Source organism: Myotis nattereri (genome assembly GCF_964212035.1).
Source record: "Myotis nattereri genome assembly, chromosome: 7".
Taxonomy (NCBI): Eukaryota; Metazoa; Chordata; class Mammalia; order Chiroptera; family Vespertilionidae; genus Myotis; species Myotis nattereri.
This window is the reverse complement of record NC_138082.1, coordinates 28342636-28369594: the sequence shown is the minus strand read 5'-3', so window position 1 is coordinate 28369594 and position 26959 is coordinate 28342636. Positions and strand designations below refer to the sequence as shown.

The window sequence follows — 26959 nt, the reverse complement described above, 5'->3', positions numbered from 1 at the left end:
TTTACATATTTCATGGGTAGCTCATTCAAAGAAAGGAAATGTTATAATGTATTGTAACTAAATGTATATACTTAGAATGCAAACCCCTTAAGGATAGGAGGATCCACCTAACATCAATGCCTCCCACAGTGTCTGACACAGGCCAAGTGACCAATAAGTCTGTGTGGAATCACCACTAAACAGAGATACGAAGCACTATCTATTATAGATTAAACCCCACTAAAATAAGCAACTGTCATCACACTGAGGTATACTTTTACACAGAATGTTTCTGAAACGTGGAATCTAGGAAATTTGTAAGTAGTTCTTGGTATTATGCATTTGCTGCAATAAATTAAATGTTCCCCACTGTACTTATAAAGGGCTACAAAGATGTCAAAATCCAGGAACAATAAATACATATATTTTTCAAACCAAATACTTAAAATATATCAAAGGACCTTGTGTTATAAGTAAAACACATACTTATTATGCACATAATTAATGTCAAATACACTTAAAAAGAACTGAACTACTGACTTCATTTTTAGAACCAAAGTTGCCCAACATAAGTCACTTAACTATTTGTAAGTGACAATCATGAACCAGACAATCTCAGATACCACCCCAGCTGGACCATGCTGGGGTAATTCAGTACTTTCACTACTTGTCAAATTCTCCGTGCTTCCCTGACTGCCAATCTAAAAGTAACCTCAGAGGAGGTCTCTCCTATCATACTATTTTAGTGCATACTTACCCCTGACATTTTTCTCCACTTTACCATTTCCCCTACTAGAATGTAAGCACCAAAAGAACAAGAACTTCGCTGCATTTGTAAGAACACCCCACACCTTCACTCAGAGCCTACGAGGCACCAGTAAATGTTTGTCGAAGAAATAAGACTTAGAAGACTAATAATGCCTCTTTGTGCCCAACTTAAAAATAAAAGCAAATCGTACACTACTGGACATGTCCTGCATTTTCCAAGTATGTTTTCTCATATGCCATGTACTTTGTCTCAGTACTAACATGACAAAGGGTGTGTGTGTGTGTGTGTGTGTGTGTGTGTGTGTGTGTGTAAGTTGGAGAGAGGGGAGTAACCAAATTATTCGAAAGAATAGTACAAACGAAAGAACGAGGTGTTTTGGAGCAATAAAGCTCTTAACATTTAGTAAGCACTACTTCGTCAATTGACTTGCTTAGAATCTATACATACTGAAATAACTGCAGAAAAGCAACCTGTCAGTTCCCAAATCATCTGCAAACTTTGCAAAAGTAATTTCACACCAACAAAAACCTTACCAAAATAAAGCTTACTGAAGCAAAGATGAACAAGCACCTCCCGCCCCAGGAAGTCAAGCCGGTGGTCTCCGGGTCTGCGCCTCCCCGCTCCCGGGCTCAGCCCGACACCCGGGTCCGGGCAGGGGACCCGTGCGGACGCCGCCGCCACGTCCGATGACACAGCTCCCGGCGATGCCTTCTTCCCACCCAGCTCTCTCCAAACTCCTCCGGGCGCGCTCGGGACCCTGCCCCACACCCCTCCCCCTCACGGCTGCTCCCCCTCCCCCGCCCGAAATGCAGCCTCCGAACTCTCCCCCGGGACTCACGCCCGTGCCCTCGGGGCATCTCCATCTTGTTCCTCTGGCCAAGTGCCCGCTTTCTCCCAGGGACCCGGGGCCCTGGACCCGCGGGGGGAGCCCCGGCGAGGCGTCCTCCCTGCCGCTCCCACCCGGCGGCGCCGGCAGGTGCCTCGCAGGGCCGCCCGCCCCGGGCCGAGGGGCGGGGCACTAGGGACCCGCACGCCCTCTCCGGCGCCTCTCCCCCGGCCTTCCCCCCACGGCCGCACCGGTCAGCGCCCCCGGGGGCCGGGGACCCGGAGGCGGCGGCTCCGCGGGCGCCCCGATGCTCGGCCCGGGCGCCCCGTCCTCGCCCGCAGCCCGCCCACGCCCCGACCCCGGAGGCGGCCCGAGCCCGGACCCTCGGCCGGCGAAAGCGAAAGCGCATCCCAGCCCGGAGCCGGGGCCGAGCGCATCCCAGCCGCCCGCCCGCGCCCTAACGGCCGCCCCGGCCGCGCGGAGCCCCCGCCCCGGCCCGGCGGGCCTCTCCCCACCCGCCGCCGCCCCACTCACAGGCAGCCGGAGCAGGAGGTACAGACGAAGGAGCCCACCGTCATGTTCACGTAGGTGGGGCCGCGCTGGTCGCAGTCGAAGCACTTTCGGTTGTGCGGGAGGCCGGTCATGTCCCGCAGCATCTTCAGGTGCTTCTCCTCCTGCTTCCGCTTGGCGCTGGCCGCCATGGTCGCGGCGCCCGGGGAGCAGGCCGGCAGGGCCGGGAGCCGGGCGGCGCTGCGCCGGGGGCCCGCGCTCCCACGGGCCGCCCTGGCCGCGGCCGCCGCCCTCGGTCCGCGCGCGCCCCCGCACCGGGCCGGCCTCCGCCGCCGCTCGAGTCCACTGGGCTGGGCGCGGCGCGGGCGCTGCGGAGCGCGGACTGACCGCCCACACCAACCGGCCCGGCCGGGACAGCCGCCGTCGCCGCCGCCGCCACCTTCCCGACTTCTCCAGAAGGGAGAAGCCGAGAGAGGGGGACGGCAAGAGGAGGCCCGCCCCGAGCGGCCGTAGGCCAAGTGCGGCTGGCGCCCCCTGCTGGCCAGGAGGAGTCACTGCGGCCACGCTGAGACCGGGATTCTGGCTGGGGCCAAGGAGGGAGCATAGACAAGGGATGATGATAATAGATAGTATTTGCCCCAGCCCGTCTGGCTCAGTGGATAGAGCGTCAGCCTGCAGACTGAAGGATCCCGGGTTTGATTCCGGTTAAGGGCACATGCCGGGTTGCCAGCTCCATCCCCGGTGGGGGTCCTTTTAGAAGGCAGCCAATGATCCTCACCATTGCATTGAAGTTTCTACCTCTCTCCCGCTCCCATCCTGAAATTAATACATATATATATATATATATATATATATATATATATATATATATATATATACAGCCTAGTGTTGGTCTGTGGACTGAAGGGTCCCCAGTTCAATTCCGCCCAGGTTGAGGGCTCGATCCCCAGTAGGGGGCATGCAAGAGGCAGCTATCCAATGATTCTCTCTCGTCATTGATGTTTCTCTCCCGCTCCTTTTCTCTCTGAAATCAATAAAAAAAATTTATTAAAAAATAATAATAGACAATATTTATTTAAGCTCTTAGATGTACATAGCGCATTACATGGGTTACCTTCCTCCCCTACTTAAAACTCTCCAAGGGCTGCTCACTGCTTTTGGAGATAATTCCAGGTTCCACACTATACTCTAAAAAGCGTTCTATCTTCTAGCCCAGCCTCCATCACTTCCTCCTGGTTAACTCAGCTACACTGGATTTCCATTGGCACCCTGACCACAGCAAACTCCCTTCTGGCCCAGGACCCTTACCCTTGCTGTTCTCTCTAAATCAGGGTTTCTAAACTTGCCATTAGTATTGACATTTGAGCTAGGTCATTTTTGATGTGTGGGAGGTCTATGCATTGTAGGATTCTAAGCAGCCGCTCTGTCCTTTGCCTGAGGACCTCTCCCACAGTTGTGGCAACCAAAAACCCCCAGACGTTGCCAAATGGGGAACCGTGGGAGAGGGAGATGAGTCAACCAAGCTGAGAACCACTTGGAAGGCTGCATCACACCTGCTGCCATGGCAGGCCACTACCCTCAGCCCAATCAACCAATTGAAGGTTGCAGCCCACCTTCCTGGAAAGCTGCTCTCCATAAATTTGCTGTGAGGTGTTTTCTTCATACTTCTAGCTATTTAATCCTGCTGCTTATTTGGTGTTTACTATGTGTTATCTAAGAATCTAGGCTCCAAACAGCTCACCACCCCCTGAGCCAGAGGCTGTGTGTTCAATGTTTATAGATTGCATTCAGTACAGGAACCCTTTAAAGTAAGCATTCTTTACGTTTTACAAAATCTAGATATATATATCCCAAGGATACATATGGGAAAACTAAAATTCCAACCCAGACAGTCAGGTTGCAGGACCCAAATCTCTTCATCATTGTGAGGATCCACAACCTGCAGGATGTTAGAAACCCTTCGTGCCCCTCAGAACCAGAGAGGGAAGTTTCCAAGGCACTCAGCTGGTGAATGGGAAAGTAGGATTCGCATCCAGGTTTCATATTGGTTTTGTATCGCCTTGCAATAGTGATTATTTTTTTTAGTGTCATTATAAACTCAAGAATTTCAAACTACAGTGGGGCCTTGACTTACAAGTTTAATTCGTTCCGTGGCAGAGCTCCTAACTCAAATTACTCATATGTCAAATCATAAAGTGAACGAGTGAGACACGTGATGCTGGGCTGAGGTTGTGGCGTTCACTGTGACGTTCGCTACGCCAACTAGTGGTGGGGTATCTGAAGCTGGCTTGTAACCCGAATTTTAGCCCGCAACTCAAAGCAAAAAATCGGCCGAGAGACTGCTCGTATCTAGAAAAACTCGTTAGTCGGGACACTCGTAAGTCAAGGCCCCACTGTATTTGATGTGTTTCATATCCTTGGTGCTCACATGGTCTTATCACTGGCCAACAAGAACCTCTTAAACTTGATTCTTGAGTCTTTTGGGCAACACCCTTGACTTAAGATCAACTGGAATGTCACTGTAGCAGGGCCCTGGGCTATTTAGGAAATGAGAAATGTCCAATTCTGGACTGATCTACCAGCCCTCCTCTGGCTAAATATAAAATACTGGCAGTCACTTATTCATCAGCAACACATCCACTTACCCAACAGCCAATGGCTTACTTCTCTGTTTCTATACTTATAAAGCTCACTTGTCATTTGTATGTTTTTGGCTTGTTCATCTCTCCATGGTCTATCATCTGATAAATGCCCAAACCAGGAGGCATGACTGCAGTACCTTGTACAAGCAGCTTAATAAACGGTTGTTTTATTATTGTGTTGTTCTTATTTCAAAGAAGTGGGAGAAGGTATTTCTAAGGTGAAGTTCAAGTGAAGTCCAAGATGTGTTCTCCAAGCAGAGCTGAAAACCCATCTGACCTGAGCTTTGGTTGTTTCATACCGTATATTATATCAAAGTGGGTTTCTACTTTTGAAAATCCCAAGAAGAGTTTTGTGTCAAGCAAGACTATTTATTAACTTTAATTATCTTACCCTCACAACAAGACAGAAGGAGGTATTCTTATCCCATTTTATATTTGAGCTAACTGAGGCTCTAAAAGGCTGGCTTGCCCAAGGCTGTGGTGGAAATTAACCTGGGATTCAAACTCAGATCTGGCTGTAAGACTTCAGCTTCTGTTTCCAGTAACTGAATACTAACCCTGCTTATTGGATTTGCAAAGCAGAAATTACTTTCTCGGATGTTCACACTGCAGCCAGAGTGACCTTTCAAAATGCAAATGTATCCCTGCATCCCTAGTCTCCTCCCCCTGCATCTCAGTGACTCCAGTTGCTCTTAAAAAAAAAATGAAAGAAAGCTGGCTCAGTTGGTTGGGCGTCGTCCAGTGCACCTAGAGGTCACCGGTTCGATTCTAGGTCAGGGCGCATGCCAGGGTTGCAGGCTTGATCCCCAGTGCATGGCCTGCAGGAGGCAGCCAGTCTATGTTCCTTTCTCCCTTTCCCTTTCCTTTCCTCTCTGTCTAAAGTCAATAAAAAAGAAGGAAGGAATGAAGGAAGGAAGGAAGGAAGGAAGGAAGGAAGGAAGGAAGGAAGGAAGGAAAGAAGAAAGAAAAGAAAGAAAGAAAAAGAAAGAAAGAAAGAAAGAAAGAAAGAAAGAAAGAAAGAAAGAAAGAAAGAAAGAAAAAAAAAGAAAGAAAGGAAGAAAGAAAGAAAGAAAGAAAGAAAGAAAGAAAGAAAGAAAGAAGGAAGGAAGGAAGGAAGGAAGGAAGGAAGGAAGGAAGGAAGAAGGAAGGAAGGAAGGAAGGAAGGAAGGAAGGAAGGAAGGAGGAAGGAAGGAAGGAAGGAAGGAAGGAAGGAGGAAGGAAGGAAGGAAGGAAGGAAGGAAGGAAGAAAGAAAGAAAGAAAGAAAGAAAGAAAGAAAGAAAGAAAGAAAGAAAGGGGGGAGGGAGGGAGGGAGGAAGGAAGGAAGGAAGGGAGGAAGAAAGAAAGAGAGGCCCAGACACCCTGCACAAGGGGCCTAATTCTTGCCTACCTGTGAGGTCTCGCTGACCCGCCCCAGCTCCACTGTGCCCCTGGTCTCCTGGGCACCACCTATATCTCCCCCACTCTGATCCAGCCCTTATCAGTTTGTTTTATTCGCCTTTCTTCCACCTCGGGGCCTTTACACATGCCATTGTTGCTTCCCCAAACAGCCTTCCCTCTCCTCTTTACCACCTCATCCCTCAGATCCAGCTCAACATCTGTTTTTCAGGATGCTTCCCAGCCCTGCCTAACCAACCAAGTCAGACCCCATAAACATGCACTCACAGTGCCATGCACCCCTCCTCTCGGGCACTCACTGCAGTGGCTGTTGACACCGCTTTGTGGCTTTCCGTTGGGATCCCTAGCCCCCCAGCTGCACTGCAGGCTTAGCCTGGGAGGGGACCAGGCCTGTGTTTGCTCACCATTATTTCTCTAGCACTTAGCGTGGGGCCTGGTTCTTAAAGGGGCTCAACACATACTGGTTGAGTGAATAAATAAATGCAGCAATGCGGAGCCAGAGAATAAAGCTTCCCTCAGTCTTATGCAGCAGGTTCAGCATTTTGTTTATCATTGTCTCTGGTGCTTTGGTTCCCAGAATGACTATAGTTCTGTCTAAGCTACAATAGTTGTGTTAAGGAACTTGCAAATTCTGAAATCAAATCTCTGGGGGTAAGATTCTAAAACCTGGCTTGCTTAGCGGCTCCCACCAGTCTTATCACCAGGGCGACTCCAAGAAAATGCCCTGAACAAACCCTGGTGTTTGGAGAGGCCCCATAGAGCCAGCCATCCAAGCTGCCAACTGATCCTGTGCCACCCCACCCTCCGCGCCCCTCTGTCTGCTCCAGAGCAAAGCAGGACAAGCAGTAACAAACAGCATCGGATGGCCAGCGGTGGCTTCCTAGCTCCGAGTACCTGAACGAGGAGAGGAGGGCGCCTCCCCATTCTCGAAGAACTCAGATTTAGACCTCAGACAATACCTCTGACCTCCCCACTGTATCCACTGACAAAATAGAAAGACGTTGCCAGACACACATGCGTGCCGCTCATCCATCCTTGCCACCTGCAGGGCACTAGGAAGTCACACTTTTAATAAGCCCTGGGTTCGCACACTTGCCTTTTTCTTGGGTTGCTTGTGTATTAAGAGGGCTAATTTGTTAAGTACATAATACATGCCACAGTTTGTGGCCCTGTCCGGACACCTTTTCATGTTGTAATATTCTGGGAACCTTGACAGGATGAAAGTGGCCAGGCACCTTCTCTGAGGTGAGGCCCCTTACTCTGCAGGCCCCCCACAACTCCACAGGCTCTGCCTGAACCCAACCCTTGGAGCACAGAGCCTCTCAAAACCCCTCCATCCTCTCTAGACGCTCAGTTTCAAGCAAGTGCGTCTGGGTTGTTGGGGAATCGCGATTCTCCATTCTTGGGGTGTTCAGATCTTTCTTTTCCTTAGCTCCCCTCCTCTCCACCCCCCCCCCCGCCCCCGCCCCGCCCCCGCCGGATTTTGATTAGAGGAGGGAACTGAGCTGACAGCGTGCGTGCCTGAGCCTTTCCAATGCAGGCAAAGGAGGGCTGTGGGTTTAGCCTCTTTTTTTCTTTTTTATTAACATTCTCCTCTCCGCATGGCGTGACTTTTTCCAGAGGAGCCAATGCTAATTTTTATGGCCCATTAAAGCAACGCGAAGGGAAAGCAGTGCTGGCCCCCGTGAACTCCCCCAGGCCCCCGCAGGTTTCACAGAGTGAGTAATCACAGGGCCGGCGAATGGAGCACCGTGGAATAATGCTCAGCTCGAGTTTTCCCCTTTCTTCTTTCGATGGCACCTTTCTGTGGCTGTGGTTTGATTATTTTTAACATTGCTTCCTGCCTTGCTTTTTAATTTGTCAGAAGCAGCGAGATAGAAAAGGAAGGGGAAAAACCCTACGGAGCACAAGCAGTTGGCGTGTGCTTCCTGGAAACACTGGCATGGTTTCTGGGTACACACTCAGAGCGCCAATGCTGGGGGGCTGACGGGCAGTCACCTGGCCTCCTCTCCCCACAGGAGCCGAGAAATGGAGGCCCTGCCAGCCTGCCCTCTCCCCCTCCGAGCTCCTGGGTCTAAGACCCGCTCTCCTTCCGCCTGGGTTCGTTGCACACAGTCCTTTGGGCACTTGGTCTCACCAGCTGGATTCCGTCTGCACAGAGACCAGGGACTAGGTCCTCACCTTCAGTCTGCCAGCCCATAGGAGGGTCCGGCCAGGGGGTTGACTGAGCCAGCCTCAGTCCATTCCAGAAACTCAGGGCAATTGCAACGAGGCTTCAGTTATCCAGTAATCAGAAAGGCCTTTGCTGGATTTTAGAGGGAAATCAGAAGTAGCGTTCAGCCTTCATTCATTCATTCATTCACTCTAATAATGAGCATCTACTATCTGCCGGACACTCTGGGGGTTCTGCAATGAACACGCTTGCATTCCTGGGATTGGGAGAACAGGCAGTAAACACATTAACAGAAGTGGGCATGGTGATGCCAAGAAATGGAAAATGGAAAATGAAGCAGAGTGAGGGAATACAGTGTGAAAGGAGAGGTTGCTACTGGGTGGTCAGGGTGAGCCTGGAGGGAGGGGAAGCCGGGATAATTCTAAGCCGGGCATGTGTCAGAGATCACAGGGGAAAAGGCCTGGCGTGGAGCAGCCTCCCTTCTTTAGTTTGTACCAGAATCAGGAGTCCTGGCGGCCCTGGTTGCCTGAGAACACGGAGCATCCTCCTCAGAAGCCAGAGGAGAGAGGAAGGCTCCGCCGCTGCAGCAGCCAGAGTCTGGGCAAGAAACGCTCCATTCACGTCGTCAATGGAACGTTGTTCTCGCCAGTCACTGGAGAGAGAGAAAGGCAACCTTTTCTTCCGGTTCAGGGGAAAGAAAGGGATCCCTATGGGGAGAGAAACCTGCTCCAGTTATCAGGAAAAAAAAAAATCAACAGAGCCTCCGGGCCCTACCGAAAAGGAAATGGACTCTTCCCCCGTCCGGCCTGTGTTGAAGGGGTGGGATGGAGACACTTCAAAGGTGGGTCTCTGACTTTTAGCGACGCTGTATGAGCAACAGTGGAAACCAGCCTGCTTCCCTTGCAACTCACAGTCGAATGCCCTGCACCCCAAGCACGTGAACTGACTGTGCAAAACCTTACGTGCCAAATTCCCAGCGGCCCTGGCTTTCTCCCTCTTTTGGATGCTGTGATTTTTGTATCATGTTTTGCTGTGATGTTACATGGGTGGATGTGTGTGTAGTTTTAATGTGTTTGTAGTAGATTGTCCAGAAAAACATTTTAAATGAAGAGGTATAAACCTTTAAGGGCCAAAATTCTGTATGTTAGATTGCTCTTACGGGAAAAACCAGCTGCTGCTTTTATGGACACGCACAACATACAAGTAGGTAGTAAACTTTAAAACTGAAAAAATAAATAAAGAATTTAAATAAATAAATTTTGAAAATGAAAAAACAAACAAAAAAACACCTAGGCATGTTTACATTGTAAAATGCTGTATAAACCTGTTCGTTCAGTGCCACTGTGATTGACATAAAGTGACTGTTAAACTGTCTCTGATTTTTCTCTGGTTTGTTAAAATGCTAACTAGAACGTGTGTGTGTGTGTGTGTGTGTGTCTGTGAATACTTTGGATGTTTCTTAACAGTTGTGATGCTACCACTCCATTTTGTGCTCTTATTCCAATTTCATTGTGCATGGTTTGGAAGCCATTTTTGTAGTGAACAAGCGTTCCTGCTGTACAGTATCTGTAGCATGCCATACTGGGTTAATAAAAGCAACATAGTGTATGCAAAAAATTTTAAAAAGTGTGGTTCTCTAAAAAGTCCTCACGTCCTTCCTTTTCTACTTCTCACCAAATGCTGGCAGATAGGTAATGGCTCATTACACCACATGGGGTGAACTGAGCACAAAGTAAATCTCTTGAGCCCCATGAACGACGTTGCTATGGCACCCAAGCCCATGAGAAGGAAAGCTATGGCCCAGAACTCCAGGGTTGACAGCCCTGCGAGGATGACGAACATTTGCTGGGACTAAGCATCAGGCGTTGCAAAGCACACCCTGTACAGTAACTTCATTAACCCTCACACCAGCCTTTGCAGTAGGTTTGACCGTTATGCCCATTTTACATTTGAAGAAACTAAGGCTCCCCAGTTGAGGACCTTGGTAAGGTCACACGGCTGGGACATAATGGGGCTGAGACTGAAGGTCAGCAGTGTGACATCAGAATCCACAATTGAATCCCTATGGTCAGCTAGATGCTCTTGTGAATCAAACCTGGCCCTCCCTGACAGACAGCAGGGAAACTCCCCAGGCATGTAGACTTTCCTAGTATTGAGCTGGCCCCTGGGGGACAAACACAGAGGGACCCAGCTGAGCTGGTGTAGCCAGAGGTGTCTGCTCTGCCCCCAGAGCTTCAGGCTGTGCACTGGAAGGACCTGTTTTTACTGGGAAGTTATTCAGATGAGGGAAAGTACCTGACAAGTTTCACGCACCGTGCTCCCACAGTGAGAACGTGGTCAATATCGTGTAGATCATTTTTGACATAGAGCAGTGGTTCTCAACCTTCCTAATGCCGCGACCCTTTAATACAGTTCCTCATGTTGTGGTGACCCCCAACCATAAAATTATTTTCGTTGCTACTTCATAACTGTAATTTTGCTACTGTTATGAATCGTAATGTAAATATCTGATATGCTGGATGTATTTTCATTGTTACAAATTGAACATAATTAAAGCATAGTGATTAATCACAAAAACAATATGTAATTATATATGTGTTTTCCGATGGTCTTAGGCGACCCCTGTGAAAGGGTCATTCGACCCCCAAAGGAGTCGCGACCCACAGGTTGAGAACCGCTGACATAGAGACTTGCCTCCCTGAATGTGCATAGAACCACATGGCAAAGTCCACAGCTGGGGCAGCCCGGGGGAAAGTTTACAGGAAGAAGCCCATAGTCATCTTTACCACAAGAATGGACCCACTGATTCTATTATTAGTTTACCTTTCCAGCCCTGAGGCTATTCATGATTCAGAAGAATTAAATGAAAAAATATACTCAACGTAGCATCTGGCATATAGGTAAGCACTTCGATCATTCTTAGAACTGCAAATATGCCGGCTAAAATTCCTTTTCCTTCACTCTGTGTGCTGCTTGTAAGATACCAAGTCAACCACAACTGCAGTTTAGCGGTGGTTTGCTGGAAGCTGCAGGAAGTGAACCCCTCGAGGTATCTATCTGGCTACCCATTGACCAGAGCAATGCTGCACTCTGATTGGCTGAAATAACTTGTGGTCTGAGTGGTCTGCAAAGCCCTGAGTAAAGCACATGAATAACTATGGTTTGCTCAGTTCATACAAGTTTATATTTGTCCTAAGTAAATACCTGACAATGTGCAGTTCAATAGATTCTGCAGATGAAGTGCTCCAAACACATCTAGCCATAGAAGCTGCATGTTCATTTGCTGGGTTTTATGTGGAGGGGCGGGGGAGTGCGAGTGTCTGTGTGTGTTTAGGAGGTGATGACAAGCTTCCTTCATCAGGCCCGTATCTCTTGTATGTACCTGCATGAGGAGAGACAGCACAGCAGGGCAGTTGTGAGCATGGATTCTGAGTCAGACTGTCCAGACTACAGTCCTGATCTCCCCTAGGAGCTTGAGCAAGTAACTTAAGCTTCTGTCTCCTCACCTGTGAAATGGGGATAATAATGTCACCAACTTCATAAGTTGCTCCAAGAATTAAGTGCTTTAATGCACAAAAAGCACTAAAAAGAGTGTTTGGCACATAGTAAGTACTCTATGAGTGTTGGCTATTATTATTATTACTAGGGGCCCGGTGCACGAAATTCATGCATGGGGTGGGGGGGAGGGGATGTCCCTCAGCCCAGCCTGCACCCTCTCCAATCTGGGATCCCTCAAGGGATGTCCGACTGTGGGCAGTTAGACATCCCTCTCACAATCCAGGACTACTGGCTCCCAACCGCTCACCTGCCTGCCTGCCTGATTGCCCCTAATCACACCCCTGCCAGCCTGATTGATGCCTAACTGCTCCCCTGCTTGACTGATCGCCCCCAACTACCCTCCTCTGCCACCTGGTCACCCTTAACTGCCCTCCCCTGCAGGCCTGGTCCCTCCCAATTGCCCTCCCCTGCTGGCCTGATCACCCACAACTGTCCTTCCCTGCTGGCCATCTTGTGTCCACATGGGGGTGGCCATCTTGTGTGTTGGAGTGATAGTCAATTTGCATATTACCTCTTTATTATATAGGATTATATTCCCTGCCCTAACCATCAACCCTCTCCCCTACAATCCAGCCCAAGTAAGCAAGTGTGTGGTGTGTGTGCATATGTACTGGTTTCTGGTATAGCACCCTGTTTTTAGTTTCATTTTATTTCTTAATATCTAACATAAAACATGAATACAATCTCATAAAAAAACACACAAAACTTCAGACAATACTGGTGTGGGTTGAATACTGTTCTCTCGAATTCCCATTCATCAGGGAACCTCAGGATGTGAATATATATATACTAGAGGCTCAGCACACAACAATTTTTGTGCACTAGCGGGGGGCGGGGGGCGGTGTCCCTCAGCCCAACCTGTGCCCTCTCACAGTCTGGGACCCCTCGGGAGATAATCACCTGCTGGCTTAGGCCCACTCCCCGGGTTGCAGATGGCAGGCCCGTATCCCACGCTGGGTCGCAGATGGCAGGCCTGGATGGCGGCTGGGTGGGCGGCGGATTGCATTGCCCTGCCTCGCCACTCCGGGTCGCACACGGCAGGCCCAGATGGTGGCTGGCGGCGGGGCGGGCAGCAGATCGCGCTGTCCTGCCCTGCCTGCAGTATGCAAATTTAATGGCCATCTTTGTTGGGTTAATATGCATACTCTTCTGATTGGCTGATGGGCATAGTGAAGGTACAGCCAATTAGCATCTTTGTCTTTTATTAGTGTAGATAAGCCTAATATGCAAATTGTCCCCATGGGAGTTCAACCAGGAGATCAATCATGCACTGACCACCAGGGGGAAGCACGGAACAAAGGAAGGCCCCAGCTGGCAGCCGGAAGGCCCCCATCAGCCCTGATTGCCAGCCAGGCCTAGGGACCCTACCCACGCATAAATTTCGGGCACTGGGCCTCTAGTTTGGAAATAGAGTCTTTGAAGATGTAATTAGCTGGAGATCTTGAGGTACAATCTTCCTGATTTAGAGTAAGCCTTAAAGAACTGTGTCATTTAAGAAGAGGAGTGGACACCCAGAGACACACAGGGAAGAAGGCCATGTGGCAGCAGAGGCAGATACTGTAGTGATGCTGCCACAAGCCAAGGAACACCTGGAGCCACTAGAAACAAGAAGAAGCAAGGAAAGACTCTAAAACATTCAGAGGGAGCGTGGCCCTGCTGACCCCTTTCTTTTGGACTTCTCTTCTCCCGAGCTGTGAGGGAATACATTCCTGCTGCTGTCAGCCACCCGTTTGTTCCAGGAATCCTAGGAGCAAGTACAGCTAGTAAAGCTAAGCTCACCCATCCACGTCCCCTCGCCCGGTAGGAGAGGCATTTTGTTACCTTTCCAGACCTTCTTCTGTTCTTACACGCATTCCTAACATATTGCATCCAGTGGACAACAACCACATTTGGTGAATGTAGCTAAACTGTTTTCACTCCAGCCACCCAACATGCCAGACCTTGGCAGCAGGTGGCTGTGGCCTACAGCCAGGACAAGGGCAGCTGCTGCTGCTACTTCTCCCAGGGACCACAGGGACTGGAATGATTGCCTCTGATGTAAAGCCACTGAAGACAAGGAAGTTTGCCCTGGCCAGTGTGGCTCAGTTGGCTGAGCGTCAGCCAGTTCACTAAAGGGTTGCTGGTCCCACGTGTCCAGGTTGTGGGCTCCATTCCCGGTTGGGGTGCGAGGCATCCAATCAATGTTTCTCTCTTTTTCTCCCTCTTCCTTCCTCTCCCTCTAAAATCAGCTTTTAAAAAAAATTTAAAATAAATAAATAATAAAATAAAATAAAAGGCAAGGAAATCCTCTAGAACAGGGTCTCCTTTTTCATAACTTGTGGGCTTTCTGAGTAATTTTAACAACCCCACTTCCTCTTTCTTATACATTTTGGGTTGTACCTTAGTCATCTTCTAAAATCTGACTCCATTAATAGCAGTGAGTCCATTTTCTGTAAGAACTGGAAGCTACCATTTGAGAATGCTTTGCCACATCTCCCAGGGGTGAGCATGATTATACCAAAAGGGGTGTTCACATACAAAGCTTCGAATGGAAAGAATATTAGAAATCACCGAGGCAGTGATTCTCAGCAGCTTGGGACTTACAGCCCCTTTTGAGAATCGGATCAAAAATGCCAACCCTCCCCCTTCCCTCTTCTATGCACTAAACACATGGGGCCACCATATACTCTTAAGCTAGTCCTTATACCCAGGCTCACTACCTCTTGTTTGACAGATGAAGGAAATCAGGTTCCAAAAAGTAGAGCAAAAAAGATCTCAGGGATCTGGTGGCAGAACCAGACCAAGAACCCAGATTCTCTATGACCCACCATCTCCCTGAGGCTCCCTCTGCCCCAGTTTGCCAGTAGGCTGACAAAGGTGGGGAAGAGGACATTGAGAAAAGGGAAGCCCCGGATGAATGGAGCCAATATCATTGAAAGGAGACAGTCAATACCTTAGACACAGATGGTGGCCAGGACACCACAGTGGATTCCCAGGACATGGCACTCCTCCATTCTCCCCCGAGGCCAACTCAAAAGAGAAGAACTTGACATTAAAGACACAGGGTCTTTGGCCATGCAAGGAGTATCTATTTTAAGTAGCAATCTTTGCATTTCTGAAAGAAGTTTATATGTTTTCTTCAGGTCTCTTAAAAATAGAATAGCATCTCATCTTTCTAAGATGACTTGAATGTAGACAGGCATGGAGCCAAGAGGACCAGCTAGTCAGGAATTTTAAATATGTGGTCTCTGTACGCCATCCTTGTTTCCTTGGCCGAGGGTAGGCATCACTCATCTGCAATGTACTATTTCTAAACCAACACCAGGTGTGGCCTCAGAATTCTTCACAATTCAGCACTCCAGAAGTTACTCCCAGTTGGCAATGAGGTCTGCAGCCTATTTGCCATCCTACAGCTAAATGACCTGCCAACATTGTTCTAGCCTCTCGTGATTAGATGTTTTCCTGTGGTCTCCTTTAAACATTCTGCTGGCTTTACTTGGTCAGCAGAGGCCTAGAGACCTCCTTTTCTAGGGCGGTAATCTCTCCTAGGATTTCTTCTAACAGCTGTTCTCCTATATTTTCCATCATGGACTAGTGAAATAATTGAGAACCCTCAAGTATTCTTGCTCATAACTAACTTATGTTTACATAGACTACGAAGATAGTTCTTTAGAAGTTTTAAGTTCAATCTTATTATTCTGATAGCTCGTGTTTGTGTCTTGGTTTTTGACACCTTCTTTTGTAGTAGGGGTCTCTCTCTCTCTCTTCTCTCTCTCTCTCTCTCTCTCTCTCTCTCTCTCTCTCTCTCTCTCTCTCTCTCTTTCTCTCCTTTTAACTAAATCCCTAGAGTTAGATTTTTGAAAAAGAAAAAAGTAGACTGACACAAGTCTACATTGCACCATGAAGTTTAAAAATAATGACAGAGTAAGATATGGTGTAGTATTTTACCTCTTGTCATTCTAAATATTAAAGAATAGGAGCTCTATCTATCTACTTAATCAAGCAGCTACATAGAGGGTAGAGCCCAATGCTGGCCCCCTTTCTTGACTCTGTTCTTTGTTGGCATATCACCAAGCATTCCAGAACACTTCTGGAATGTTCCAACCTTCTGTTTGCCTTGGTGCCCCTTGATTTGATGATTTGTCTTCCACACTCAGCTCCATTTCTTAATATTTCAAATATTAAGTCAGGTTGTGTCATGTGGCTACTCAAAATCCCATCATGCTTGCCCCCCATTTCTGTCCTCTTCTGAAAGGCTACCTTTCTCTCTGCTCCAGCCACTCTAACCTATTGCTTGTCATATCGAGATGACACCAGGCTCCTGACTGGGGCCTGTACTCTAGCCATTGCCCCTGCATAAGCCAGGTGTTTAGCTAACTCCCTCACTTCTATCATCTCAATAGAGACTATCCCAATGATCCCTCCTGCCACCCACTCCTACACTCCCAGCTCTCCATCCCCTTTATCTTGCTCTCCTTTTTATTTTTTTTCCAGAACACTTATAAACTTCCCAGGTGTCCTTCTCTGATATATTATGTCTATTGTTTATTATCTACCTATCTCCCACAGGAATGTAATCTCCAGGAGGGCAAGAGTCTTCTGCTTTTTCACTAATGTATTCTAAGTATCTTAAATAGTGCTAGGCACTTAATAGATGCTCAGTTAATATTTGATGAATAAATGGTTGAATGAATAAATCAATGAATGAATAAAGCCTTTGTTCTGGAATGACTACTGATTAGTAGCAAAAACCACCCCTAAAGGGTTTCTAAAGTAAAGAAAGGGGGGGAGGTAAACAATTTTTTAACCATTTTCAGGCTACCTTTATGAATATGACATCATTATCAAATGCCTTTATGACCGACATTGTTTTATATCACAGTCAAGCCATTATAAGCTTCTGGGCTTGTGAAGTTGGGCCTGGGAGCCAAGACCTGTTATCACAAGCCTGCTAAATTCTCTCTCCTGTCAAGTCATGAAATAGTTTCCAACATAAATTTCTCATTTTTTGTTAGTTATATACTACAAAAAGAGTGCTTTACCCATAGTTGGCTTTGGAGAAGACAAAAACCTTTATTTGCAAATATTCTATTCCTTTAAAAATATCCCTTTCATATAAATATAATAAAATCCAGGAAACAAAGCCAAATTCTGATAAAATCAAGGAGAAATTGGTGTCCTTGTGGGAAAGGCCGAATAGATGATAGCATCGACTTACAAAACTTCCAGCAGGTCGTTTATACAGTAATTTAAAAAAAAACACAAAAAACAAAAAAAGTTGCAGCCATTCTTTGGATCTTTCTGGCAAAAACAACAAATAAAAAAACAGTTGCTTAGATTACTTAATAGAACACTAGGTTTTCCTTCAACGGGTAAGAGGCAAAAACGCGTGTACAAAGAAGTTACTTAAAAGTCATAAATATTTTGCCAAAAGAAAGATGTTTTTGTGGTAGAAGGATGGAATGATTTATGCTAACCACCTTGCAGGGGCTCTAATTTTGCATGCAGAGGTGAGCTCATGTGGTCAGGAGCCAAAAAGCCCGAGTGAGACCTGCTCTCTGGACTAGTAATGAAAGGAGAGGCCCGTGGGTAACACGAAGGCGGTGTAATGTATTCCCTCTGACATCCACCCTCCTGATTAACTTGTGCAGAGGAAGCAAGCTTGCATCTGAATGCTAACAATATTCAGCTGTGTATAGATGTCATGATTCTACGGAAAAGAAAGTCTGACACTTGAGGCCCAATGAACCTGTGTCTATAAACCTCAGCATTTGAGAAAAGAGAGGAAATACCATGCAAGATAACATTTCAAAGTGAATGTGCCCTGAGCCTTTATGCTTCTTAAGGAAAATGAGCATGTTTGTGGTCGTTGGTGTTTTAAGGACTGAAGGTGTTTATTGTTTCCTTCCATGTACTTTGTACCTTTCCCAATCTAGATGCTGGCGTGACCGACCATGCACAGGATGACATTCTGGGCAAGCTTACACAATTCCCAGTCTAACCTTTCTAAAAAGGACTCATAATGGCTAGGCCCTCGTGAAGGGTGACAACAAAGGAAAGCTTTTCAGAGGAGTCTCTGGTGAAAGGCAAAGGGCAGCAGCATTTTGTGGGCAGAGAAGACGATAACCTTGGGGTCTTAGACAGGACAGCCTTGTAAGAAAACCCAGGTCCCACATTTAACTCTGGCCTGATTGGCAAAATCCAGAACCCTCCTTCTTCCCGCATTCACAGCCAACAGGCACTAACTGGGCTCAATGGCAGGCCCCTCTCCGTGACATCTTTGTGGCCACTGTGACCACCCTGTCGCTCTTGCCCTTTCATCCCTAAACATTGTCCATCACACAGTTTCTTTCTGGCCACGTCTCCTTCTTCTCTTTATGCCACTTCTTCTCAGGAGAAAAAGTTCCTCAGTTTTTCATTCATCTTCCCTGTTCTTATAGTGCTTCCCACCCGCTCCCCATCTGCTACCCTGGCCCTGGCCCCAGTCTATGCCGCAGGTATAAGGTGCAGCTTAGGAATCCCACTGCTTGTGCGTCTAGGCCAGTGATGGCGAACCTTTTGAGCTCGGCGTGTCAGCATTTTGAAAAACCCTAACTTAACTCTGGTGCCCTGTCACATAGAGAAATTTTTTGATATTTGCCATCATAGTAAAACAAAGTTGTATATTTCTGATATTTATTTTGTATACTTAAATGCCATTTAACAAAGAAAAATCAACCAAAAAAATGAGTTCACGTGTCACCTCTGACACGGGTGTCATAGGTTCGCCATCACTGGGCTAGGCCCTGCTCAGCTCCCAACTACCTGCAGTTCTTTGGATTAGTCACCTCAACTCCCTGTGCCTCAGTCTTCTCATCTGCCAAATGGGGATGATAACATAACCATGTTTGGGTGAGTATCAAATGTGATAATACATGTAAAATGCGCTGGACAGTGCATGGTACAAATGAACCATTGCTACCATTATGTTCAAATGCAGAAATCTATTTACACTTTAAGCCTCAAATCATATTTTAATGTTCAAAAAAGTCAAGATTTTTCCAACCAGATCTAATGGTTCTTGTGTATTCATTTAAACCCTTGTCATATGAGGTTGGCACCTTTTCTTATTTATTGGAAAGGTACCATTTACTGAGCAACTAGAGATGTCAGGCCCCGGGCTCAAGATTTCATGTGCATTGTCTTGTTTTTGAAAAGTAAGCATTTCTACTTCCAGTTCACAGATGAGGAAGCCAACACGCATAGGATAAGCTGCTTTTCCAGATTCACAAAGTAAGCGTGGTTAAACTCATTTGTCTCCTTGCTTCACTTCTAGATGAAATGCTCTGAGAGGAAGGTCAGCACCTCCAGCTCAGCTTTCTATCTCCTGTACCTCCATGGAGAAGGTGCTCATAAACACCACGTGCAGTTGATTTGAATGAGTGTATGGTTTGGATATCAAAGAGTCTGGTGATCTAAGAAGAACTGGTGTTTATATAGCATTTGACAATCTTCAATGCAGTTTCACATGCATTACCTCACACTCACACAACATTTCTCGAAGATATGTATTGTTGTAGACTCCATTTCTCAAATACAAGGCTGCCAGGCAGAGAGGTTAATTGGTTTACCCCAAACTAAATTGCCAATTGTGGCAGGGCCAGGACTCCAAACTAGCTGCCCTTCCATAGGCTGTCCCTAAGTACCATTACCTTGTCCCCAATATCGTCTGAGACCCAACCAATGGCACAATATCTTGAAGACAACATAAACTTTATATAAATCTCAAATATTGCAAAAGAGGCCGTGTCCACAAATTAGCAGACAGCATAAGATGGTTTTTCTAGATTTCAGTTCTTCAGAAGAAGGGAGACAAACAGGCCCAGGGCCAGCCACATTAAAGAAATCTAACTCTCATTCTATGAGGGGCAATATTCTGCTCAAATAGTTCCTTTAATCCCAACATGGGTGTATATAAAGTCACAAGCCAACAGCTTTTTAGGAACTCCAAATTTCAACCGTCCTCATTCGTTAGATTTCACTTCTGCAATATTCTCTCTGGTCTTTCTGAAAGGTCAGGTCGGGTCTCATTTCAACCTCTCTCTGGCAGTGGCTTCCCTACAAAGGAGTTCAGCTGGATGATGTCATTGTTCCTGTTTCTAAATATGAAAGAACAGGTTGGTGCATTATACAACAGATAGAAAAAGAATGACAGTGTCTTTAGTAACAGGCCCGTTTCAAGAAGCAGCCAGCGTTTACTGGGCGGCGTGCTCGCCACAGATATGTAGAAAGAACATGAGCGAAAACTCTGACACACGGTTGCAGAGGGAATGATTGCAGCAGCCGCCCCGGGAGTTGCGTGAAAACTGGCCTTTGCCTCTCTTCACCTGAGGGGGCCGGAGAGGAGCTGGACGGCGTTATCTTGCCCTCCAGGCAGAATGACTGGGGTAGAACAACTATCAGTCACGGGCACGGTATCTTAAGGGTTGTTGAACATGTTATCTACTGAGCACAGTGTGCAAAGTCCTAAGCCAGGTGGTAGGATAAAGAGAATGAGGAAGAGCATGCAGATCCTTCCCTCCAGGGGTTTCCTATGCAAGAGAAAAGGAAACATACATGACGCAAAATGAGGCAGAGAGTGAAGTGTCACAAGAGCCGTGAGAGCCGTGCTGAGGCAGGTCACAGGGAGGCCTGATTTCCTCAGGAGACCTCACGGAGGAGGTGGCAGTTCAGATGGGCAAGATTTGGAGAGCACGTGGCCCTGGGAAGAAAGAACATCCCAGGCAGAGAAACAACCTGGGCTAAAGCTGGAAGGGGGAAATACAAGAGCTGGACGAAGAATAGAGACTTTAGTTTGTTCGTAGTATAGGGCGCTTGAAGATCAGACTTTTAATGACAGTTTTTATTATTGGGGCTTAGAAAGCATTAATAAGGATGTTGTTCAATCAAGTGAAATTCTTATCAGTTAGCCAGGAACTCACTGGGACCCGCCTTCCCTCCGGTAACAGATGCTCTCAGACATATACAGCTACATGGGCGGTGGAGCCGGTGGGCCAGGCTCCCAATAGGAAGCAGTCCATTGAATAGTTTTACCTCTTACAACTAAAGACCTGTCCTTGGTTCTGCAAGCTACGGAGAAGCTGGGAAAACCCACACTCCCTTCTTTACAGAGCCTGCTAAGGCGGCTGCTTGATTTTAAATGTGCAACTGAATATTAACAGTGAGCAATACTTGTACTGACACAACCGCGCCTTGTGCCTGATTGCACAATCCAGATGCGTTGAATCAACTTTTCTTATATGTGTGAACACTAATGGGGGCGGGGGAGGGAAGAAAAGAAAGGCAGGAGAGAAAAAAGAGGGAGAGAGGGGGAAAATGGCTTTTTTTGTTGTTGTTCCCGACTCTCAATTTCTGTGTTTCATAATTCAGCAGAATCTAGGAGGCATAGTGTGATATTTTTCCCAAAAAGGGAAGGTGTTTTACTGCCAAACTCAATATATAGATTTGGCTGTGATTTTTAAGCCACCTGTTAACAAATTTTAAGATTTCTCCTTTGATAACTACATTTTAGCTCCATCTATATACCAGTGTGTACTGGAATACAATAAAAAGGCTGCTATTTTTACTTTGCCTTAAATCTCTGTTTTCTACCTTATGAAAAACATACCCCAGAATGTTGTGATTGGCCCAGGCTATTAAAAAATCTTTCTTCAGGAGAACCTGACCCTGTTCCCATTGTTTTCTCAGCATGATTTCTGCATCAGCACATTGATTATGCTGTCATTAGCCAGAATACTGAGACGGGAGAAAGATCTCTTAGATCATCCAAGTCCATTCCTGGAGCGGGCCTACGTCCCCTGGGAGAGACTGCGACCCACCTCCTTGGCAAGTGACCGAGGAAAGTGCAGGGGCATGTAAAAATGTACCCTGCTATGGTTTTTAATTTTTGAAAGTTTCTGAAATAACTCCCTGAGACTGTTCATAAAACAGTTATGCTGCTGAATTTAGGTCATTGGTTCTCAAGTGGGGGCAATTTTGTCCCTCCCAAACCCCCCCTCCCCCCCCCCCAAACACCCTCCCTAACTGAGGGGGCTCATTGGCAATATTTGGAGACATTTTTGTTTCACCACTTGGGGGAGGGGAGGATGCCCTGGTATCTATTGCATAGATGCTGCTAAACATTCCACATTGCAGGAGACAGGCCCCCACATCCCCAACAAAGAATTCTCCAGCCCCAAATGTCAATAGTGCTGAGACTGAGAAGCCCTGGTTTTGGTCTTTTCCTCAGCTTTTTTTTTTCTTTTCCCCTGCTGTTTAACTATTCACCCAACTGCACACAAAGCCAATTCCATGGCTCTGAGGAGCACGTGTTATTCTGAAATAAACTATTCAGATAAAATTCCTACTAATTTTGGCTCTTAGTCTGAACATAAGCAAGTATTAATAACACAGAGAGAAACAAGAGTGCCTTTTTCAGTTATTTTAAGAGTCAAACTGTGTTAAATTTCATTAGACTCCAGATCCAGTAAATTATATTCTAGAGACGTAAGGAGAAGGAACCATTGAATGCTTCAGAAAAAAAATCAAACTTGGCCCTAACCGGTTTGGCTCAGTGGATACAGCATCGGCCTGCAGACTGAAAGGTCCCAGGTTCGATTATGGTCAATGGCATGTCCCTTGGTTGCAGGCATATCCCCAGTAGGAGGTGTGCAGGAGGCAGCTGATTGATGTTTCTCTCTCATCGATGTTTCTAACTCTCTATCCCTCTCTCTCTTCCTCTCTGTAAAAAAATCAATAAAATATATTTTTAAAAAATCAAACTTGCCTAAATCATTAGAGCCCTGTGGTTAATCAGAAGCTTATATTTTTCAAGAATTAATTTTTATAGGGACAGTGGAGCTTTAAAACCTTAGGTGGAAAGCTTTCAGTAACAAGCAAATATCTCAAGAGTATTCAATAGATACCCTATCCTCCCACCGTCCCCCAAATCCACCATTCATTCATTTTTAGGAACTAAATAAAGGAAAAGAGAATATAAGGTAGAATGGAGAAATAGAATAAGGGTAAGGTAAGGAAATGAAATGTGAAATGAAAGGAGAGAGATAAATAAATCCAAGTTGTGTTTCTGCAGGTGGGAGAGGACCTTGGCTCACATAAGCTTCCTACTTGGCTGTTGGACCCCCAACTTTCTATGCCATTTAGCCCTGGTGTCGGTCTCATCTGTAATGTAGGTTTCAGTGCTACAGAGGCGTGTGCTGGGGCAGGGGGTTACAAAGAGAAAAAAATGAAAAAACAATTTAGTTATGAACTGTTACTGAAATACTAGCATCAACAAGCTAAGCAGGCCCTAGACCAGTGATGGCGAACCTATGACACACGTGTCAGAGGTGACACGCGAACTCATTTTTTTGGTTGATTTTTCTTTGTTAAATGGCATTTAAATATGTAAAATAAATATCAAAAATATACAACTTTGTTTTACTATGGTTGCAAATATCAAAAAATTTCTCTATGTGACAGGGCACCAGAGTTAAGTTAGGGTTTTTCAAAATGCTGACACGCCGAGCTCAAAAGGTTCGCCATCACTGCCCTAGACAGTGTGGCCCAATTGGTTGAGTATCATCTGTGCATAAAAAGGTCTCTGGTTTGATTCCCAGTCAGAACGCGTGCCCAGGTTGCCAATTCCATTCCCAATTGGCGTGTATTTGGGGAGGCAACCGATCACTGTATCTCTCTCTAAAAAATCAATAAAAACATATTTTTTTTTTTAAAAAAAAGGTAAGCAGCCATAGCTAATTTGGCTCAGTGGATAGAGTGTTGGCCTGTGGCCTGAAGGGTCCCGGGTTTGATTCAGGCCAACGACACATACCTTGGTTGCAGGCTCAATCCCTGGCCCTAGTCAGGGAGCATGTGGGAGGCAACTAATTGATGTGTCTCTCTCACATCGATGTTTCTCTCTCTCTCTGTTTCTCCCCTCCCTTCCACTCTAAAAAAATCAATGGAAAAATATCCTTGTGTGAGGATTAACAAAAAATTATAAAAAAATAAAATTAAGTAGTATTACAAATACATCAGGCATCAGGTTAAGCTTATCACATGTCATAATATTTTCACTTGTTTAGAGATTCTAGTTTGGGGAATCTAATTTGAGTTAATATTTTCAAAGACTAAAGAGCTGTTCCACATTCCAGGTTAGCTCAGATGTTTTGAACGTGTGAGGAGCAAGCCAGAACCACTTCAAATCTTTGTTAAATACGTATGTGTTTTTTTGATATCAGCAGCAGAACAATAACTGTACATTTGAAACATTAAAGACATTTTCTCTTTAGCCTATTAAGGAGTTATCCCTCCCCTGAAATGGTGCCTTGAGTATGACATTCTTCCCACTCCCTCACCCCAAACAGAATCAAGGTTAGCTTTTCTGCACTATTGCGCTAACTGCAGTTAAAATCTGTCACCTGTGCTCAGTTACCAGTCTGTTACATTTCCTAATGAACTGTGTCTGATCTTTAGGCATTTCCTGGGGTATCTATGAGAATGGTGCAGCTCAGACTCACTGGTGGCTTCATGGTGATACTTAGTACGCAAAGCTTTCTGCAAAGCATACAATCTAAAATCTTCATGTTATTGTTATTAAAATCAGTGGCCCAATTCCTCCCCTCTGAGTGAGGCTGCCCAGGATAACTCAATCAGGAATTCATCCCAGCAAAGACAATAGCACTGATCATAACAGAACCGAGAATGGATAAATCAGGTCCTGACTTTCTCTATAAGCCAGGGTTACTAATCAACTCTTTCCCATTATTTTTATTTTACTTAACTTGCACAAATTACAATAGCCATATAAGTTGATGCTGAATGAAAAAATGTCAACGGCACAGAATGGAAGTGAAAATTTCCCTTCCCAACCTCCAGCCCCATTGCCCAGAAATAAGCACTATTAATAGTAACTCATGTGTTCTCCTAGAAATTTTCAGAGAGAACAGAAAAAAAATATTTTTTTCTGTGTCCCAGTTTCTTTCTTTCTTTTTTTATTTTATTTTTATTTCCAGAGTTCACAGTACTTTATGTCACCACTAAATAAATATTTGCCAGGCCAGTCCCATAAATATTTTAAACTCTCCCAAATGAATTAGACAGACAATTAGGGAAAATAATCTCTTTAGATTAGTGGCGGACGTTAAATGACATTTTCTCCAGCCTTCAGTGCTTCTAGGTTTGTCTGCTTTTAATCCAAGTTCCCAAGTCCCTTTTGAATTTTGTAGCTCTTTTTCTGTAATTACCAAAAGGGCTTCATTTAGTGAAATTAAGTGGAGCCTTAAACTAACATTGATCTTGCAAATCCTTGGAGACTGTGTGGAAGGAACTGGGACATTCATTAGCCGACACACAGACCTGAGTGTTGTGGTCCAATATCCTTGAATATCTGGCTGCTTCCAAATGCTTTAGCCTCGATACTCCCTTGAAATCCTAAAGAGGAATGTATCCCTCTCCTAGGCTATCTTACTGGCTGGTTTCCTGTTCTCCCTGGACCTACCTTTAACCTTTGTGTTTCTTAAACACATACCAGAAACGCACTACTGTATCGAGGTTCCCCTGCCCTTCTCCTTCCTGGGCTCTGCGTGGACTCATCCTGGCTGCCTCCCGTCTAGTTTTAGGGAAACTCACCAGCTTCACCCAAGCCATGAAGGGCCTCCCACCAGGTGCCAGACCCCTACCTTCCTTCTACTCTCTGGTTCTCTAGCCGCTTGGAATCAAAGAGCTCCTCCTGAGTCATCTCCACAGGCCTGTGGATCCCTCCCTGTGACTGTGTGATCAGTACCATGCCCCATCTGGCTTAGCCTGAGGCCTTTAGCATATATACCGTATTATCGTGGACATAAAACATGTGGAAGAAAGTTTCTCTTTTCTTAAATTCAAGTCAGCCCAGGATTTTAAACCCCTGGTATGACCTCATTAAGAGAAATGAAACAGAGTAACTTGCAGAAAGAGAGAGGCAGGAATAAAAGCCACAGCATGAGAGAGGGCAGAAAGGGAGAGCAAATGGACTTTATTCTTAGCCTCCATCACCCCTCCTGACCCCGTTGTGCTCAGGACAACTCTCAGGTCCTTAGGAGCAGCCAAACCCCCAGGATGGGAAGGGGACTTGGTTGGTCTGTCCTGAATCCCATGCCCTGGGCCAGCAGCTGATTCAGGGATGGGTGAGCCAGCCAAGGAGAGAGGGGCGGTTTCCTGGGGCGCCTGACGAAGTCTCCTCACAAAACAATTTCTACTCCGCAAACAGTATTTTGTCCTCAGGCAAAGAAAGTGCTTTGGAAAAAAGCACACTGTACTTTTCAATGCCCTATGGCTTCTTTGAATTTCTATAACGTATTTGTTTTGGCTTGTTTTGTTGTTGTTGTTTCCCTTTATGGAATGAAGACTCAAATTGCGTGATCTCTGTTTTTCTTTCTTTCAGGTTAGAATTCTAGGACCCAGCTAAATGTATAAATATAATAGTATCAATAAGAATAGCAATTGCACTCAAGGCTCTGGGCTAAATATGGGGTGATGGTAAGAGATATAATAAAGATGAATTACATGGCGTTAGACTTATGATGCTCTGATTCTGAATCTATGTCCATAGAATTGTGGAGCAAGAGAAATTAATGTAGTTCTACCTGGCAGTATCCTTGAGTAGAGGTGACATTTGACCTGAATCTTGAGGCATTTTTTTTTTAAGTAAAGGAACTTCACACATAACAGTACAGAAAAATATATAACAAACACTCATATACTCACCAAACTATTTTTATAAATACTAACATGTAGTCATTTTCTCTTTGGGTCTAGTATTTAAATTAACCTTTTTATTTTGAGATAATTGAAGGTTCACATGCAGATGTCAGAAGTAATACAGAGTGATCTCTAGTCCCCCCCCCCCCGCCCCCCCGCCCCCCCGCCCAACTTGTAGAAGTACAATACAATATCACAAACAGGATATTGACGTTGATTTACATAGAACATTTCTATCACCCCAAGGTCTCGTCATGGTGCCCCATTACCAGCACACTGACACCTTTCCCACCGTGACCCTCTCCTCAACACCTGGAAACCATTAACCTGGTCTCTGCTTCTATACTTTTATCATTCCTTGAACATCATGTCA

The 26959-nt window shown here is 46.0% G+C and overlaps 1 protein-coding gene across 7 annotated transcripts in view; it reads right to left on the bottom strand.

Moving 5' to 3' along the window:
- Nucleotides 1-2359, bottom strand: part of AGFG1 (ArfGAP with FG repeats 1) — a 74382-nt gene extending 72023 nt beyond the window's left edge. For 6 of the 7 annotated variants that reach the window (XM_081095786.1, XM_081095787.1, XM_081095788.1 and 3 more), the window contains exon 1: nucleotides 2109-2289. In XM_081095786.1, coding sequence (XP_080951912.1) covers nucleotides 2109-2275 — 167 coding nt within the window. In that variant the 5' untranslated portion in view covers nucleotides 2276-2289. Of the gene's footprint in view, nucleotides 1-2108 lie in introns of all 7 variants that reach the window. The other variant, XM_081095791.1, reaches the window with a different exon arrangement.
- Nucleotides 2360-26959: the final 24600 nt, after the last annotated feature.